The sequence below is a fragment of the Equus caballus genome, chromosome 27 (genome assembly GCF_041296265.1).
Source record: "Equus caballus isolate H_3958 breed thoroughbred chromosome 27, TB-T2T, whole genome shotgun sequence".
Classification (NCBI taxonomy): Eukaryota; Metazoa; Chordata; class Mammalia; order Perissodactyla; family Equidae; genus Equus; species Equus caballus.
Window position 1 is genome coordinate 16,344,026 of NC_091710.1, and position 16,947 is coordinate 16,360,972.

At 35.3% G+C, this 16,947-nt stretch overlaps 1 protein-coding gene across 1 annotated transcript; it reads right to left on the reverse strand.

Moving 5' to 3' along the window:
* Positions 1-2,826: 2,826 nt before the first annotated feature.
* On the reverse strand, positions 2,827-3,762 carry LOC138920984 (olfactory receptor 2T27-like). Its single transcript, XM_070252760.1, has one exon. The coding sequence runs from the start codon at positions 3,760-3,762 to the stop codon at positions 2,827-2,829; it is 936 nt and encodes a 311-aa protein (XP_070108861.1).
* Positions 3,763-16,947: the final 13,185 nt, after the last annotated feature.

Here is a 16,947-nt window from a genome sequence, read left to right on the forward strand (position 1 = left end):
TATAGCTAGAAGTTTATCAATTTGATTGACATTTTCAACCAACTTTTAGTTTTATTGACATTTTTGTCTATTTTTCCATGTTAAGTTCTGCCTTTTGTGAATGAGACTATAAAATTCAATTACCTTGTTCACAGTCAAAGCCTGTTGTTAAAATTCCTTTTCTTCCAAAGATGATAAAATAGGGGAAAACAAAATTACAAAATAATATATAAATCATCATAAGATAGATTGATGTCCAGAGCAAAAATAAATAAAACTCACCTAAAAAAAAGGAAAGGGGTGAATATGAATGACTTCCATGAATTATCACTTTCCATCTGCGTTATTTTACTCATGGATGAAAATTTTTTAATGTCTGCTGACAAAATGTGCAGTACATTGGGGCCAGCCTGGTGTTGCATCAGTTAAGTTCATTCTGCTTTGGCAAATGAGGGTTCACTGGTTAGGATCCCAGTCATGGACCTACACATTGCTTAACAAGCCATGCTATGGCAAGTGTCCCACATACAAAGTAGAGGAAGATGGGCATGGATATTAGCTCAGGGTCAATCTTTGTCAGCAAAAAAGAGGAGGTTGGGTGGTGGATGTTAGCTCAGGGCTAATCTTCCTCCAAAAAAAAAAATGTGCTGGTCATTTAGGAACAGTGGCTGATGTAAGGCTTCTATGAGGGTTATTATCCTAAAAACTCCATATGCATTCCCTTTGTATTCAACCACTTAGTCCTCTTCAAAACCCTGGAAATTGCTGATATGTTATCAATGGCTATCAATTTGCGTTTCCTATGTCATATAAGTGGAACCATGCAATATACACCTTTTTGAGTCTGGCTTTTTTACTTTGCATAATGCATTCAACATTCATGCTTCTTGTTACATGAATCAATAGCTCATTTTTTTTGTTGATTAATGTTATTCCATCTTATGACTGCAGCAAAGTCTGTCTACCCATGCATCTGTTGGAAGACAATTTGGTCACTTCCAACTATGGACAATTATGGAATAAATCTACAATAAATATTTGTGTCAAAGTTGAAATTTAGTTATTTGACTCAAGTGCTTAGTTTTAATAGCCTGCTTGTTTGAGTAACAGATGTTTAGGTTCATATGATGGACTAGATGGGCCAGTTGAAAAGTCTATTCAGCAAAAGAAAGGATAAATTATTTGGAGAATGATTAAATCCTGTGGATTCTCTATGGGTTTTGGTAAACAATAACCAGAATTCAATTGTAAATTATTACATATAACAAGTCATATCTGATTTAAAACTAAGGAAAAACAGACTTTAGATACTAGATCACGGGTAGCTCAGATATTGAAGTAAAAAATTTAAGAACTTCAAAAAACTTCCAATCGTTAATAAGTTCAGGAAAATGGAGAGAGAAATACTCTGAAACACAGAAAAATTTCATTAAAGAATGAGATTCTATAAAAAATAAATAAATTGATATTCTAAAACTGTAAACTACAGTATCAGAAATTGAATTCTTTGGGTGTGTTTGAGGAAACATGCAAACTTCTGTAAAGTATTTTCTATGGGATGGAGGTAATCAGTTGCTTTGAGGTTTATTAGAACTTAACATAACGTAATATGAATATCATGCCATTACAATTTAAGATTTTTTAATACCAAATTAATATTCTTTATAATTATTTATAAATGTAATGTCTGTTACCTCAAAACTCAGTTTAAATTAAACTACTCACACAGTAAAAGCCATCACCTTGTGTGTATAATCTGGTCAATGATTACTTGTTGTCATACACCATTGTAACACCATGTAGGCAACCTTAAGAATGATGCATTATGAATCCAGGAAAGTGATGAGTGCTGGAGAATAGGGAAAGGAATGAGATAAGCAGGGTTCTCTTTGGCTTTTCAATTCTATCAGTTGGATTTTACTTTATGAAAAAATAATACCTCAAGCATGGCAAGATATTAATATTTTATAAACTGCTTTATACTATTTTATATTTATGAACAAAATACCACTTAATTTTTAAATTGTTAAATTTATAAGTATTTTCGGGAAGGCATCAGTTAACTGTAATTATATAAAATTACAGTCTCAGAAGCCACACTGAATACAATTATAAAATTATAATGTTGGGCTAATTCATTAGCTTGAAAAATATAAATATTAATGCACCAAATAAAAATTAAAAATGGTAAAAATTACTAGGAACAAAGAAAATTATCTCATTTCTTAAAAATTATACGAATTCTTATTTCTATCCACATATGGCTATCTAAAGTCTTTAATTGAGAAGAAAAAATAATATAGCTACATAAATTGTATGTACTAAAACATAAAAATAATGTATGAGATTGGACAAAGTAGGATTATACGTTAAGATTTCCTAGAACAAGTCATCTTTGATCTTTTGGAAAATTGAGATTTAGTCAGGGACATTAAGAGTAAATAGACAAATGAAAGCAAATGCAGATATGATGATTTTTAAAGAAGAATCATCTATCCAGGAGTTAGCTGTAGGATGACAATAAGTTTTGTCCATGTATCGCAATACACCAGAGCTCTCGAAGAAGATGGAGATCATTTATGTCTGTACAGATGTTATTGTCAAAATCCGTGTAATTTCTCTAAAGACTAATGATAAGTAACATATTATTGTTGTACTCAACTGAAGTCACCACTATGGAAGAACGACTCCATTGCAACAAACAAATGTCAATCGGCGTCAGTCCTAATACCTACCCGCTCTCTTATGAGGTTACATTTCCAATACAGCAGTCCAGTGACCGTGGCAGCTTTTAACATAGAGGATGGAGCACTTCTGAAATTGACACTGTAGAAACAGGGCATTTTCTCACTTGCAACACCTTCCCATGCACTTCCTCAGAGCCCCCACCACTTCTTTGTTCCTCAGGCTGTAGATGAGTGGATTAAGCATAGGAGTCACTATGGTGCCAAGCACAGTTCCAATCTGGTCTTGCTCAGGTGTATGGGAAGAGGTGGGTGTCATGTATATAAAGATGGCCTGACCAAAGTAGAGACTCACCACTGTCAGGTGGGAGGAACATGTGGCCAGGGCTTTGTTCTTGCCTTTGCAAGTGTTCATTCTGAGGACACAGAGGAAAATGAGAGTGTAGGATGCCAGGATGAGAATAAATGGGACCAGGAGAAATACAATGGTTGACACAAATTTCACCATCTCATAGGCTGATATGTCCACACAAGTCATTCTCAGGATCGCTGGCATCTCACAAAAGTAGTGATTAATCTCCCTAGAGCCACAGATAGGAAAATTCATTGGATAGATAGTGTGTACAAGGGCAGCAAGGGCTCCCCCAATCCAAGCTGCAGCAGCCATCTGGAGACAGACCTTGGGGTTCATGAGGACTGTGTAACTCAGGGGATTACAGATAGCCACGTAGCGGTCATAGGCCATGAGAGTCAGCAGGATGCATTCAGCAACGCCAAGGGTTAGGAAGAAAAAGAGCTGAGTGGCACAGGCAAAATAGGAAATGTTCTTCCTCCCTGTGAAATAGTTGGTGACCATCTTGGGGACTGTGCTAGAGATGTAAGCCAGATCTAAGAGGGAGAGCTGACTGAGCAGGAAGTACATGGGGGTGTGGAGGCAAGAGTCCAGCCAGATGAGGAAGATTAGTATGGAGTTTCCAGTAAAGGCAATAGTGTAGATGAAGAGGATGATGAGGATGAGAAGATAGGGATATCTGAACCAGGGAAAGAGCCCAAGGAGGATGAATTCTGTTGCTGTTTCATTCTTCTGGTCCAGGTCCATATTTTTATTCAAATGCTCTATTCATACTGAAATACTTGCAGAAGGAAAATAATGTAACAAGGGTTGTAATGCTTCAGTAAAATAATTTGATCTCTTGGTCAGCACCATTATCTCTGTATATGTATGACTAGGTCTCTATAAAAGTATATTCTCATAAAAGAGAAATTAAAAACTCCATCAAATCAAAATTCCGTTACCTAGAATTTATCAATGTCATATCCTACAGTTGGTTTGATTTGGGTAAATGAGTATTTAGTCCCTTTGACAGATAATGATAACTAACTTGACCATTAGTTTCCTCATATATTTGAGATTTTTAATGAACTCTGGGCTGTTAACATTCTTATGTCTTGCATGTTGCTTTTCTTAAATTCTTATTCTACCCATCTCCACCCCAGAGGATCTCTTGAACTTCTCCTGAGGCCCTCTCACAGCTATACTCAAGAAGTTATAATTGTCAACCAAATGTAATAGGCTGTTCATTCTATTTTACTTACTCACCTTGATAATTCTTATTTTATTCAATTTCTCCTTTTGTTCTTCCTTCTTATCTTAGTTTTAAACTTTATATTTGCACTTCAATAATTTTCTTATACAATTAACAACCTAAAAGACATCACTCATATTCCTCTATCCATTAATCTTTCAGTTACTGTTCATTGTCCATGGAATAAAAACTCCTTCAAAATACACTAACATGTTGACTAAGTCCTGCAAATCAATTCTAAGTTCTCATGTTTGTAGGAGTGTTATCTTTCCACTGGTGACAAATGAAGACATGTATTTTCATTTATGTGATGACAAATATCTCAGTCCTGAGATGAATGAGTTGATTTCCGTTGTGAACCCTGATGATTCACATGCAATGCTTCCTCTCTTTTCAAGCAATATCAACCAGAAATTTTGCTTTCATTATCAATTATATACTTGAAGTACTATGTTGTATCAAATCATATGTCCTCATGCTTTACTTTATTTAAGATAATGAAAAAAGGTATAATGTCTGACTGCCAATGGAAAGAAATCAGTTCTCACTGTCAAACTTTCAAAGTAGAGTAATTATAAGCTTGTGGCACTATTTTGACACTGAGGAATTTTGTTTCCTTAGCAGAGATCCTGTGCTGCTTTCTGGGGTACCCTCCATCATGATGCTTCTCTTTATACCTGTATTTTTTGACATAAATGCTTCCCTTAACATAGATATTAATTCTCTGGGGAGTAAAATAATGGGAGAATATCCTTGAAAATGATAATCCATGGTATTCAATTGTCACATCTAAAATATGAAAATATGTCTACCAGGTTAACATACAGGAGTACTATTAACCATGGCAGATTCAATTAATCATAGGCTGGGAACAGAAAATACACATAAACACTACAAAACTTTTCCTCTAGGAATGACAAAGCATTTAACATGATGGCTATCCTCTTACGAATGATCAGTTTTTGAAGTATCTGTTTTTACTTGGAAGCTCCTTTCAAGTGTGAATTAATCATTTCACAGATTAGCAGATTAGGCCAGTAGAAGTGATGTATCTTAAAAATATTGTAATGTTTTATATTAAGCACATAATATTATATTGTCTTTAATTTAGAAAAGTGTAATAAAAGTGATTCCTGTCATTTCTTTAGGATGACCTTGATTTTATGAATAGCATTGTGAGCTTAGACATCAATGATTAGCACTAGGATTCAGCTGTTCATATGTACAAGAAGAGGTTGACTTACTTGATCTATAAGGGCTGCTCTTATCTTTTAAAAATTATAATTAGCCAGTAGGTATTGATAAAACCATTGAACACATCCTTTATTATACTAAAATAATGTTTTAACAACAAACTATGCATTAGCCAGATACAGATTCAATCTTGACTGAATAATGCACAAGTCGTATATTATAAAAATCCTTGCAAAATATTTTCTGTCAAGATAAATATGTTTTTGTCCTCAAGTAGTCAATATGGAATACCATGGTTTACTGAAGAAATGTCAAAAAAGGAAGTTTAATTCTGTGGTCTGTCTTAACTAAATATAGTGGCACTCTTTGATTTTCTTCTAGGGAAAGTCAGATTTCCTGTCAATTACTCAAGGGACCTAACTTTCTCCATCACATAGAGTCTGAAACTGAGTGATTAGCAATCTAAGAATCACTCTAAAACAATTTTTGTAAGAATGGCAAAAGGCTGATCCTCGTAAAAGAGTGTGAACAGATTGCTTCCATCCATAACTCACTGTATTCTTATAAATGCCTTTACATACTTCTTCTGGAGAAAATTTTCAAGGAAAGGAGTAGAGTTTTCATCATTCAGGATCCATGTAATGCTTCTCCCAGCCTAGCATGAAGTAATCCCAAAAGATGTACTGCTGGAGGACAAGATTGTCTCCCCTCATGTCCGTATAGTGGAGGAAATACTAACAATAATGATAATTACACTAACAGTAGTTAACACTTATGGTGGGCTTACTAAATGCCAGAGTGATTTTCATGCACTAACTAAGTGGCACTTCATATGGGCCCTATGTGCAATCTTAAGAAACTGGGACAGTGAGGGATGTAACAGTGTGCCCTCACTATGTCCCTTGTCAGACAATGGATGAAAACATGAGGACTCAGGCAGTTTAAAACAGAGCTTCCCTCCATCAAGACATTATTCTATCTCTCTAGTGATTTATATATTTATCTAAACCACTGAAAATTTATTGTTTAATTCCTACCTCTTCTAATTGTCAAAGAAATGTACTCACTGTGAGAAGCAATCTTCCTTTTCATGTGGTCTAAACTTACCTGTTCTTGCTTTTCAAAGATTTCTGCCTGAAATTTTGATGTGGAGCCTGGATGAAAACAAGATTTAACTTCCTGCATACAAGCCAATTGTTTTATTAATGGATAAAATCATTTTCCCTCCTCTGCCTCCAGTTCCCTAGTCACTGCTGCCTGGAGAACTTCAAGTAGCTGCTGCCACTCCTTTTGCCCCATGGCTCTTTTGCATTCAGTCAGTCAGTTCTTGTCCTGAGAAACCTAATTTCTGACATTTCAAGGTCCCCCAAAATGGATTAATTACATTTCTGCTCCTTTCCTGGGTTAGGCCTGAGAGGAGCATCTGAGGACTCAGCATGGTCTTCTGGATGGATCAGGTCTTTCTAAAGCTCAGTGTACCACAGAAGTAGGGATGCCTTGACAGGTGTCTCATGAGACACTGTCCCCAGACTGCAATTAATTATAGACCGAGCGTAAGAGCAGGGCTTTGAAATCTCCTATAATTGATAATCACTGTCCAGTATTCTGTACTTTTTATTTAAACAATGAAACAGTTGGGAGGTTTCTCAAAAAATTAAAAAATATAGCTACCATAGGATCTATCAATTCAATTTCTGGGTAATAAATCTGTAGGATATGAGATCATTATTTATAAGAGATATATTTATTTCCGTGTTTGCTACAGGAGTATTCACAATAGAGAAGATATGGAAGCAAACTGTCAGTCAATGGTGAAATTGATAAAGAAAATGCTTATATATATTATTTTAGATTCAGGTATTAACCAGTGATTCAATATTTGTATTTACGGAGAAATAATCACTACAATAACTCTAGTTAACATCAGTCAACATACAAACTTACAATTTTCTGCGATGAGAACTTTTCGAATCAACTCTCTTTGCACCGTTCAAATATGCAATCCAGCATTATTGATTATAGTCCTCATGCTGCACATTGCATTCCCATGACTTGTTTATTTTATAACTGGAAATTTGCAGATTTTGGTCCCCTTTACCCACTTCACCAGCCCCTCACAACCAGCCTCTAGCAACCAGAAATTTTTTTATGTATCTAGGAGCTTCCTTTTTTAAACATTAAGTGAGATCATACAATATTTGTCTTCTCTGTCTAATATATTTTGCTTAGCATAATGCCCTCAAAGTCCACTCATGTTGTCATAAATGGCAAGATTCACTTCTTTATTATGGCTGAATAATATTCCATACTATATAAGCTATATGTTCTTTATCCATTCATCCATTGGGGAAAACTTAAGCTGTTTCTATACTTTGGCTGTTGTAATAATGCTCCAAAGATCATGGAGGTGCATATATCTTTTGGGGTTAGTATTTTTTTTTTTTAACAAATACCAAAAATTAGAATTGCTGGATCATAAGGTTATTCAATTTTTAATTTTTTGAGGAACCTCCATTCTGTTTTCTGTAGTAGCTGCACAAATTTGCATTCTCCCCAATAGTGCACAAAAGTTCCCCTTTCTTCACATCCATGCCGACACTTGCTATTTCTTATACTTTTGATTCTAACAGGTGTCAGTTGATATCTCATTGCGGTTTCTATTTGCAATTCCCTGATGATTAAAGATGTTTAGCATCTTTTCACATACTTTATTTGTTCATTGGTAAAATGTCTTTTTAGAAATGCCAATTTTTAATTGAGTTGTTTAATTTTTGCCCTTGAGTTGCATGCATTTTTATATATTTTGTATGTTAACCCTTTTTCATATACATAATTTACAAATATTTTCTATCATTCAGCATGTTGATTTTTATTTTGTTGTTGGTTTCCTTTGCTATGCAGGTTTTTAGTTTGATGTAGTCCACCCGTTTGTTTTCGCTTTGATTGCCTTTTCTTTTGGTGTCAAATACAAAAGATTATCACGAAGACTGATGTCAAGAAGCTTCCTAGATCTATTCTTTTAGGAATTTTAAGACTTCAGGTATTACATTTAAGTCCATAATTCGAGTTATGTTTCTTTTTGGTATGGTGAAAGCCCTGGTCTAGTTTTATTCTTCTGCATGTAGGTGTCTAGATTTTCCAACACTGTTTACTAAAGAGATTTTCTCTATATATTCTTGTCTGTTTGTCATAAATTAATTGACGTTAAGTGTATAGGTTTATTTCTGAGCTGTCTATTCTGGTCCATTGATCAATGTGCCTGTTTTAATAGCAATGCCATACTGCTTTGAATACTACAGCTTTGTAACATGGGTTAAAACAGATAGCATAAACCCTCCAGCTTTATTATTCTTTCTTAAAGTTGCTTTGGCTTTTTCAGGTCTTAAGCTCATACAAATTTTAGGATTGATTTTCCTATTTCTGTGAAAATGCCATTTAGATTTTGATAGAGATTGTATTGAATCTGAAGATTGCTTAGTGTAATATTTTACCACTACTTTTTCTTCCAATCCATGAGCACATTTATTTGTATCTTCTTCAATTTCTTTAATTAATGTCTTATAGTTTTCAGTGTGCATATGTTTCACCTCCTTGGTTAAATTTATACCTAGGCATTTTACTATTTTTGATGCAATTGTAAATGAAATTTTTTCTTTATTTTTTGTTGATATCTCCTTTTTGTTTGTTTTTTGTTTTCGAGGTAGATTATCCCTGGGCTAACATCTGCTGCCAATCCTCCTCTTGTTGCTGAGGATGACTGGTCTTGAGCTACCACCCGGGCCCATCTTCCTGTACTTTATATTTGGGACGCCTCCCACAGCATGGTTTGCCATGCAGTGCCATGTCCGTACCCAGGATCCCAATTGGTGAACCCCAGACTGCCAAAGCTAAATGTGCACACTTGACAACTGCACCACCATGCTAGCCTCTGATATCTTCTAATTAGTGTATAGAAAAGCAACAGATTTTTGTATATTGATGTCATTTTTTCTGAGGAAGATTCTCCCTGAGCTAACATCTGTTTCAAGCTTCCTGTATTTTAGTGTAGGGGTCTCTACCACAGCATGGCTTATGAGTGGTGTAGGTCTGCACCTGGGATCCAAACTTACAAACCTGGGCCACCAAAGCAAAGCACATCAAACTTAACCACTATGCCATGGGGCTGCCCCCTAACACCTGTTAGAATCAAAAGTATAAGTATAAATAAAAAGTATAAGTATAAGAAATAGCAAGTGTCGGCATGGATGTGAAGAAAGGGGAACTTTTGTGCACTATTGGGGAGAATGCAAATTTGTGCAGCTACTACAGAAAACAGAATGGAGGTTCCTCAAAAAATTAAAAATTGAATAACCTTATGTAATATAATCCCATCTGCAGGTAGAGACAACTTTGTTTCTTTTGGATTTGGATACTTTTTTAATTGTCTCCTTCACTGGATAGGATTTCTAATACTATGTTGAGTAAATATGTATCCCCTTATTTTATTTCTGATCATAGAGGAAAATAGTTTAGCTTTATTATGTTGAAGTATATGTCCTCTATCCCACTTTGCTGAGAGTCATTATCATAAAAGGATGTTGGATATTGTCAAATGCTTTTCTGCATCTTGACATGATTATATGATTTTTATCCTTCATTTTGTTAATGTGGTGTACCACATTCTTTGATTTCTGATGCTGAATGATATTTGCATCCCTGGAATAAATACCACTTGATCAAGGGTACAATCCATTTAATGTATTGTTGAATTGACTGTGCCAGTATTTTCTGGAGGATTTTTGCATTTATATTCATCAGGAATATTGGCCTATAGTTTTCTTTCCTTGTGGTATCCTCATCTGATTTGGGGATCAGAGTAATGCTACCTTCATAAAATGAGTTTGGAACTATTTCTTCCTCTTCTAGTGTTTGAGTTTGAGAAGGATTGCTATTTATTCTTTTTTGAATGTTTGGTAGAATTCACCAGTGAATCTGCCTCTTCCTTGAATTTATTTGTGGTGAAGTTTTTGATTACTGATTCAATTTCCTTACCAGTCATCAGTCTTTCACATTTTCTGTTTCTTCATGACTTAGTCTTGGTAAGTTGTATGTTTCCTGAAATTTATTAATTTCTTCTAGGTTGTCCACTTTGTTGGTGTAGAGATGTCATCATCATGATGGCATAAGAGAATTCTTTTGTCTTTCCTTTTTAGTCTATAGAGAGTAAAACATCTATAAACCAACAAATGCTACAATGAAGCAAGGTGCCAAGAACATACAATGGAGAAAAGAAAGCCTGTTCAATAAACGGTGCTGGGAAAACTGGAAAGCCACATGCAAAAGAATGAAAGCAGACTATTACCTTAGGCCATACACAAACATTAACTCAAAATGATTACATACTTGTGTCTAAGACATGAAACCATAAAACTTCTAGAAAAAGAATCAGTCATAGAAACATCTCTTTGTGTATGTCTCCTCAAGCAACAGAAACAAGAGAAAAAATAAGTGAATGGCACTACATCAAACTAAAAAGCTTCTGCACAGCAAAGCAAACCATCAAGAAAACAAAAAGATAGCTTACCAGTGGGGAGAATATATTTTCAAATTATATATTCAATAAAGGATTATTATCCAAAATATTTAAAGAACTCATACAACTCATCCAAAAAAGAATGAGCAACCCAATTAAAAAGTGGTTAGAGGATCTAAACAGATTCTTTTTCCAAGGAAGACCTATTTATATACAGATGGTCCCAGGCACATGAAAAAATGTTCAACATCAGTAATTATTAAAAAATAAAAATCAAAACCACAATGAGATATTACCTCATACCCATCAGAATGACTATTATTAAAAAGAGAAGAAATAAGCGGTGGAGAGGATGAGGAGAAAAGGGAGCTCTCATACACTGCTTGTGGGAATGTAAATTGATGCAGCTACTGTGAATAGAACTATGGAGAATACTTTAAAAAGTTAAACATAGAAGTATGATATGATTCAATTTTTCTATTTCTGGGTATTTATCCAAAGAACACAAAACACTAATTCTAAAGATATATGCACCCCTGTGAGCATTGCAGCACTGTTTACAATAGCCAAGAACTTGGAATCCATCCATGTACCTATCAAAGGATGAACAGATAAGATATAATATATATATATATATATATTACATGTACATACAAACATATTCACATAATATATAAACACAATAAGATAAGACTCAGCCACTAATAAGATGAAATGTTACCATTTTCAACATGTATGAACCTTGAGAATATTATGCTAAGCTAAATAAATCAGAAGGAGAAAGACAAACACCATATGATTTCACTCATATGTGGAAGAGAAAAAAAATAACAAACAATAGACACAGAGAAAACATTGGTGGTTACCAAAGGAGAAATGGGATAGGAGGAAGGTGAAAGGAGTAAAGGGGGGCATTTTTATGCTGACAAATTAAAACTATACTTTTGGTAGTGAACACAATATACAGAAGTAGAAATATAATGATGTATACCTTAAATTTATATTATGTTGTAAGCCAATGTTACATCAACGAAAAATAAAATTTGTTGGCATATGATTATTTGTAGTAGTCTCTTATGATACATTGGATTTCTGTGGTATCAGTGGTAATGTCCACTCTTTCATTTCCGATTTTATTTACTTGAGTCCTCTCTTTTTGCTCTGGTGAATCTAGCTAAGTGTTTGTCAACTTAATCTTTGCAAAACCAACTCTTAATTTCAGTGATCTTTTGTATATTCTTTTTTATTCTCTATTTCATTTATTTCCACTCTTATCTTTGTTATTTTCTTCCTTATACTAAAATCAGGATCTGTATTTTTCTTCTATTTCTAATTCCTTCAGTGGTGAAGTTAGGTTATTTGAGGTTTTGGTTCTTTCTCTTTTTTTCTGAGGAAGATTAGCCCTGAGCTGCCTTCTGCCAGTCCTCCTCTTTTGGCTGACAAGCCTGGACCTGAGCTAACATCTGTGCCCATCATCCTCTACTTTATATGTGGGACGCCTACCACAGCATGGCGTGCCAAGTGGTGCCATGTCTGCACCCAGGATCGGAACTGGCAAACCCCAAGCCACTGAGAAGCAGAAGGTGGGAACTTAACCGCTGCACCACGGTGCCAGCCCCCAAGGTTTTGTTTCTTCACGTAGGCATTTGTCACTAACTTTTATTCTTCAAACTGATTTTGCTGCATCTCATACATTTTGGTATATTTTGGTTTCATTTGTCTTAAGGTTTTTTTTGCATTTTATTTTACTTTTTTATTGCAGTAACATTGGATTATAACATTATATAACTTTCAGGTGTACATCATAATATATTTTGAATTCTGTGTAGATTACATCTTGTTCACCACCCAAAGACCAATTACAATCCATCACCACACACATGTCCCCACTCACACCTTTCACCCTCTTCTCTCTCCCCCTTCCCCTCTGGTAACCACTAATCCAATATCTGTTGCCATGCATTTGTTTGCCTTTGCTTTTATCTTCTATTTATGAGAGAGATCATAGTGTATTTGACTTTTTCCCTCTGACTTATTTCACGTAGCATAATACCCTCAAGGTCCATCCATGTTGTCACAAATGGCCATATTTCATAATTTCTATGGCTGAATAGGATTCCATTGGGTATATATACCACATATTATTTATCCATTCGTCCCCTAATGGGCACCTAGGTTACTTCCAAGTCTTGGGTATTGTGAATAACGCTGCAATGGACATAGGGATGCATGTACCTTTATGCATTTGTGTTTTTGTTTGTGCTCCTTTAGATAAATACCCAACAGTGGAATAGCTGGATCATATGGTAGATCTATTCTTAATTTACTGAGGAAACTCCATACTGTTTTCCATAGTGGCAGTACCAGTTTGCACTACCACCAGTAGTGTACAAGAGTTCCCTTCTCTCCATATCCTATCCAATGCTTGTTTCCCATCTTGTTAATTAGAGCTATTCTGACAGGAGTGAGATGATGTCTTGTTGTAGTTTTGATTTTCGTTTCCCTGACAGTGAATGACGTTGAACATCTTTTCATGTGCCTATTAGCCATCTCTATATCTTCTTTGGAGAAATGTCTGTTCATATCTTTTGCCCATTTTTTAATTGGATTGTTAGGATTTTTGGTGTTGGGGTATATGAGTTGTTGGTTTATTTTGGATACTAATCCCTTATCTGATATATGTATGGTCTGCAAATATCTTCTCCCAACTGTCAGGTTGTCTTTTCATTTTTTTGATGGTTTTCTTTGCTGTGCAGAAGCTTTTTAGTTTGATATAGTCCAGTTTGTTAATTTTTTCTATTGTTTCCCTTGCCCAGGTTTCTTCTTATTCCATTGGTTGTTCAGCATCCTGTTGTTTAATCTCCAAATATTTGCAATTTTCCAGGGTTCTTCTTGTAATTGATTTCTATTTTCATATCATTGTAAATAGAAAAGGTACTTGATAAGACTTCAATCTTCTTATATATGCTAAGACTTCTTTTGTGATCTAACATATGACCTATCCTGGATAATGCTTCAAACACACTTGAGAAAAATGTAAATTTTGCTGCTTTTGGATGCAATGTTCTGTATATATGTTATTTACATCTGGTCTAACGTGTCCTTTAAGGCCAATGTTTTCTCATGAATTTTCTGTTGGATGATTTATCCATTGAAGAAATGGGGTTATTGAAGTCTCTGACTATTAGATTGCTGTCTATTTTCCCATTCAGTCTGTTAACACTTGCTTCATGTATTTAGGTCTTCCTATGTTGTGTGTGTATATATTTACAAACGTTATAACCTCTTTTTGGAATGATCTGTTTATTTTTATGTAACACATTTATTTGTCTCATCACAGTCTTTGCTTTAAAGTCAGTTTTTTCTGAAATTAGTGTATCTACCTATATGTTTTTGTTATTATTTTCCATCCTTTCACTTATAGCCTATATGTGTGCTCACATCTGAAGAAAATCTCTTGTAGGCTGCATATAGGCCGATGTTCTTTTTTATTTATTCAATGACTGTATGTCATTTTGTGGAAAATTTAGTCCATTTACATTTAAAGTAATGATTGATATATATGTACATATTGCCATTTTATTAATTTTTATGGCTATTTTGTAGTTTCTCTGTTTCTTTCTTCTTCTTTGTGGTTTGATGACTCTCTTTAGTGGTAGTGTTAGATTTCTTTCTCTTTGTCTTTTGTTTATCTTCTATAGATTTTTGCTTTGTGGTTACCACCGGGCTCACATATAACAAACTATTTTTGTAATAGGCTATTTTAAATTCAGAACAACTTAAATTTTAACACACCTTAAAGCTTAAATTTTACTTGCTCCTCTCCACATTTTGTTTCTGATGTCACAGCTTACATATTTTCATCTTGTGCATCCCTTAACACATTTTTGTAGTTATGGTTAATTTTACTACTCTTATATTTTAACATTTATAATAGCTTAATAAGTGATAAATCCATCACATTTACAACTTTAGATTATTTTGTATTTTACTGTATATTTACCTTTACCCGTGACATACGCTTTCAGATATTTTTTCCTGTTACTAATTAATGATCTTTCATTTCAGGGTTAAAAAGTACCTTTAATATTTCTTGAATGGCTAGTTTAGTGGTGATGAACTCTTTTAAGCTTTATTTGTATGGAAAACTCTTTATCCCTCCTTCAATTCTAAATTTCAACTTTTCCAGGTAGAGTATTCTTGGTTGAAAGTTTCTTTTCCTTTCAGCACTTTGAATAGACTGTGCCACATACTTCTGGCCATCAAACTTTCTTGTAAAAACTCTGCTCATTGCCTTATGGGGGTTCCTGTGTACATAACAAGATGGTTTTCTTTTGTTGCTTTTAACAGTTTCTCCTGGTTTGTAACTTTTGACATTTTAATTATGATATGTCTTGGTGTGAGACTCTTTGGGGTCTAGGATCCCTGTAATGTGAATGTTACTGCACTTGATGCTGACCTTTAAGTTTCTTAAGCTGCCTTCACTGTTTTGGTTCTTTTCTTTTTGCTTCTCTGATTGCGTAAGTACCACTGCCTTGTCTTTCAATTCACTGATCCAGCTTTCTGCTATATCTAGTCTGCTTTAAAATACTCTAGTGTATTTTTCAGTTCAGTAATTGTATTCTTGAGCTTTCTGATTTATATTTGGTACTTTCTTATGTTTCTTCCTTGTTGAAGCTCTCACTGTGTTTACCAATTCTTCTCCCAAGCTCAATGAATATTGTTATGATGATTATTTTGAATTCTTTATCAGGTAAATTATTTATCTCCATTTCATTAAGAGCTTTTTATGAGATTTTATCATTTTTATTTTTTATTTCTAATATGTTCATTTGTTTCTTCATTTTCCTTGATTTTCTCTGCTGATTCCTATGACTTAGGTAAAACAGAAACCTCTTCGAGTCTTGAAAAAGCGTCCTTGTGTAGAAAATGAACCTTATTATTCAAGCATGCCCTAGCTTTTGTTTTTCCCTTAAGTCCTTGTGATTGTGCAAGCAGCCTATTTTATACTTGGTGGCTCCCAGTTTTAACAATTGTCAGTGGCCCAATGAAGGGAAACTCAGTCAGCATCTAGATTCAAGCTGATTGGAAAACAGGAATCATACAGCCACTTAACATAGGTAAATATATATAGGCCTGTGGGACTGCAAGTGTAAGTCCCACTGGCCACCAGAACCAAATAATCTAGATGTGTCTCCTGGGTGGAGTTTGCAAAAATCAAGGTCCTAGATGAGCATACAAGCTCCACTCTGGGACTCATCAGTGACCTGGAGTAAGACAGAAGGAGAACATAATGATGACATCCACTAGCTTGAAGCCCAAGAGAGCAGCTCCTTAGGCCCCCAGAGATGTGCCTAAACAGAAGTCTGTCCCTCAGACCATATCTCCAGCACAAGAAAAAAGGCTTTCTTCACAGAATGACTGGAGATGTGTTTCAATCTGTCACCTGTGCCATTGCCTGGTGCTCTCTTTGTTTGTTACAGTCTCAGGGACCCAGGAATGCAAGCTCTGCTGGCCACCAGTGCCAGGCGCTCAAAGCAATTCTCTAGACTGCAGCCACAAAAATCAGGGCACCAGACATATGTACAAGCTCTTCTCTGGGAGTTACTGCTGCTCTGTTTCATGGCAGAGGGGGCATACTAAGATATCACTTGCCCTCCAAGGTCTCTGAAAATGATTTTACTTGTCTCTCAGATGTGTTTTTTTTTTCTTTTTTTTGAGGAAGATTAGCCCTCAGCTAACTAGTGCCAGTCCTCCTCTTTTTGCTGAGGAAGCCTGGCTCTGAGCTAACATCCGTGCCCATCTTCCTCTACTTTATATATGGGACGCCTACCACAGCATGGCTGCCAAGTGGGGCCATCTCCGCACCCAGGATCAGAACCAGTGAACCCCGGGCCGCCAAGAAGCAGAGCATGCGAACTTAACCACTGCGCCACCGGGCCGGCCCCTCAGCTGTGTTTTTAATTAGAAACCTGCCTTGCTGGCCGAAGCT

Bases quoted from the DNA above. Each gene is read 5' to 3' on its own strand.
- LOC138920984 (XM_070252760.1), bottom strand. From the start codon at position 3,762: ATGGACCTGGACCAGAAGAATGAAACAGCAACAGAATTCATCCTCCTT.